This window comes from Rhagoletis zephyria, unplaced genomic scaffold (genome assembly GCF_001687245.7).
Source record: "Rhagoletis zephyria isolate East Lansing unplaced genomic scaffold, Rhagoletis_zephyria_1.1 Rzeph_scaffold_33232, whole genome shotgun sequence".
Classification (NCBI taxonomy): domain Eukaryota; kingdom Metazoa; phylum Arthropoda; class Insecta; order Diptera; family Tephritidae; genus Rhagoletis; species Rhagoletis zephyria.
In genome coordinates, this window is record NW_016190287.1 from 660 (window position 1) to 3783 (window position 3124).

Here is a 3124-nt window from a genome sequence, read left to right on the forward strand (position 1 = left end):
GGCAAAGAACATAGTTATTACTTAACTTTTTGCAATAGTTGATACATCAAAAGATGGAGAATTAAAATATTTTTCAGAATTATAGAATAAAAACTAATTTAAATTGCGTAATATGCCTTTTTTCAAGCTCACACTCAACTGTGTGCGTACGCAAAGCATTCGCATGTGAACGACAAGTTTTTACAGATGTGTTTGAGCGTCCATAAGAATACAAATGGAATTCTTTGGGAGTTTTCATCGGTTAAATTTTAATGAACCCCTATTTTTCTTAATTTTAACTTCGATCAACGCTAATTTCAAAAATGTCTATGAAAGTTGGCAAATATGTGGCATTTATCTAAAAGAACATTTATTTTCGAATAAATTGATACCTCATCCAATGCAATTGCACAAAAATTGTCGAAGTTAAGCAATTTAAGCAAAAATACCGCCTTGAATTTATATGTTTGTATGTACCGAACATGCAGATTTTTCGATACATACAATTGAGCTTGGCCTCCTTAAGCACCGTATGGAATTTTTTGAAATCGGNGTGAAGAAATTAACAATAATTTTAAATATTTATATGAGAGTTGAAGTCGGTTTTGTTTTTAACCGACTTCCAAAAATATCAGTTCGCCGGAATATTTTTTTTATGTATGTTATCGCATAACGATAACTCTGCATCGGAAAGGTAGTGTCTCAGAGGTGGTCCCATACTAATCTGGTTTATATATATATTTTTTTTTTATATGAGAATTGAAGTCAGTTTTTTTTTGCTAAAAATTACTTGTTTGCTTAAAAATTACTATTTCTTTTATGTATGTTGCCGCCTAGCTTTGGACCACGTTAACTGATTTGAATAAATTTTTTTTTAAATGAAAGGTATTACCTCACAGGTGGTCCCATTCTAATTTGGTTTAAATCCGATCATTGGATCATGAAAAGATTAACGATAATCTTAAACTTTTATATGAGAATTGAAGTCAGTTTTGTTTTTTGCTTAAAAATTACTTGTTTTAATTTAAATTTATTGAGTTCTTTTCCATGATTTCTAATTCTTTCGCTAATTTTACGCGTGGAGATCGGCCTGTATTCGCTTTGAACATTGCAAATAATTCATCATCCGTCATAGTTATACCGTGTTTATGAAGCATATGTGTTACAAAACTGAAAGAAATAAAAAAAATTTTATTTAGCAATGTTTACTAAATTTTCAAAGGACTTACTAATTACGTTTTGCGCTGCCGTAATCGCATATAAGGCACATATATGGCATTATACCTTTATGTCGGAACGAATGGATTCGTAAAGACTCGCTGTTTATGAACTCTTTGCCACATACCTTACATGTCTGCTTGACGTTATCATGACGTTGTAAATGATAGGAGAGATGAACTCTAATTCTAAATCGGCGGTCACACAAATGACAGCTGAATGGCCTTTCGCCCGTATGAACTCGCATATGTACTTTGAGTTCTGTTTTATCAATAAAGTTCTTATCACATACATTACATGGGAAGTTGCATTCCTTCGCATGCAATCGCTTGTGTCGGTTAATAGTATCACGGCATTTATACGAGCCACCACAAGTATCACAAGTGTATTTACGCTTTCCCACATGTACGATGTCCATATGTGTACTTAAATACTTTGTGCTGAATTTTTTCTTGCATACTGGACATTCCTTAAGTTTAATTGCTTTATTCAAATGCTGTTTTCCCTCATGTATTTCCAAAGCGTGTGTAGACGTTAAAATANGCTGAATTTTTTCTTGCATACTGGACATTCCTTAAGTTTAATTGCTTTATTCAAATGCTGTTTTCCCTCATGTATTTCCAAAGCGTGTGTAGACGTTAAAATACGGGCTGAGAAATAAATAGAATCAAATAAAATAAACATAATATGTGATATTATCACCGCCCGCATGATAAAAATATACATATATATTTTTTTGTAATATTTGTATCATGCCTTTAAATATCTGTATCATGACCGCCCGTATTCCAGAAACATGAATGTGTAAAAATGAAAATTTTGAAAAATCAAGCTTGGAAGTTTTTTTACGTGACTTAACTACATTTATGCAAGTGAAATTAGAAGATTTGTTTTCCGTGTACGCATGATATTCTGAGTTTTGGTATACCATAGAACATCCAAAGGTTAATTAAGTCAACCCAATAACTCAAAAGTGATAAATTTGCACATTCATGCCTCTGGCATAAGGGTGACGGTATGTATTTGTTTGCTTGTATTTAAAATGTTTCCACCTACGGCAATATGAACATAAGTACATCTTTTTTTCTTTCGATTTAGGATTTTCTCTAATTTCGTCGAGGTTAGGCATAGCCGGTTCCTGACCACCGCGGTCAGTTTTCTTTTGGCTTAATCCATCTTGATTAATTTCCTTTCTATGTGTTGTAGATTTAGATTTAACGTAACCTACTAAATATTCCATCGGTTGAATATCTTTACTTAGATTTTTGCCACCGTGTTTAACAGTGTTATGTTGTTGTTTGATATGTCTTTTATATGCGCTACGATTTCCATAGCTTCTGTGGCAAATTTTGCATTCAATCCGTTTATCTTTCTCATATCCAACTTCTTCGATAACAATTGGTGTAGATGGAAGGCAATTTACTGAACGGTTGTGTATTCGCATGGCATGACCAGAGTAAGTTCGCGCTGTTGTATAATACTTCGGGCAAAACTGGCATTTAAAGAGTACGTGTGTTCTCACATGGTCTTCCAATTCCACTGCGCATGTGACGACTTTTGTACAATATTTACATTTGTACCCTTTAAACATACGTGGAAAATACTTAAGACACTGAGGTTTGTGTCTCTTTTCAAAATGCTGAAGAAGGTGACTTCGAGGTATTAACGTAGTTTCTTTGCAGTAATCGCAATGCACTGGTGAATCGGTCTCATGAATGAGTTTTTTATGCTTCCTCAACTCATTGGGCAAATCGAAGGCCTTTGAACAATTCACGCATAATATTTCCGCTAAGTATAAAACAAAAATTAATTTAATTATTAAAAGAGCACTTCATTTTAAAAACTCACAATTGTGCTCTTCAGATGTATGCTTTATTAGCTCGGCTTTCGTTGCGCAATTGCAATTACATATTTCGCAGTCGTATAC

General features: G+C 33.4%; 2 protein-coding genes across 2 annotated transcripts; both read right to left on the minus strand.

Moving 5' to 3' along the window:
- Positions 1–943: 943 nt before the first annotated feature.
- Positions 944–1732, minus strand: LOC108354077 (oocyte zinc finger protein XlCOF19-like). Its single transcript, XM_017605272.1, has 2 exons — positions 1209–1732; positions 944–1149 (listed from the first exon to the last, which is right to left on the minus strand). Exons 1-2 carry the CDS (start codon positions 1613–1615, stop codon positions 999–1001), a joined length of 558 nt encoding a protein of 185 aa, XP_017460761.1. The 5' UTR covers positions 1616–1732; the 3' UTR covers positions 944–998.
- LOC108354076 (zinc finger protein 439-like) lies at positions 1732–3118 on the minus strand. Its single transcript, XM_017605271.1, has 3 exons — positions 3046–3118; positions 2254–2985; positions 1732–1847 (listed from the first exon to the last, which is right to left on the minus strand). Exons 2-3 carry the CDS (start codon positions 2786–2788, stop codon positions 1732–1734), a joined length of 651 nt encoding a protein of 216 aa, XP_017460760.1. The 5' UTR covers positions 2789–2985; positions 3046–3118.
- Between the last annotated feature and the right edge of the window lie 6 nt (positions 3119–3124).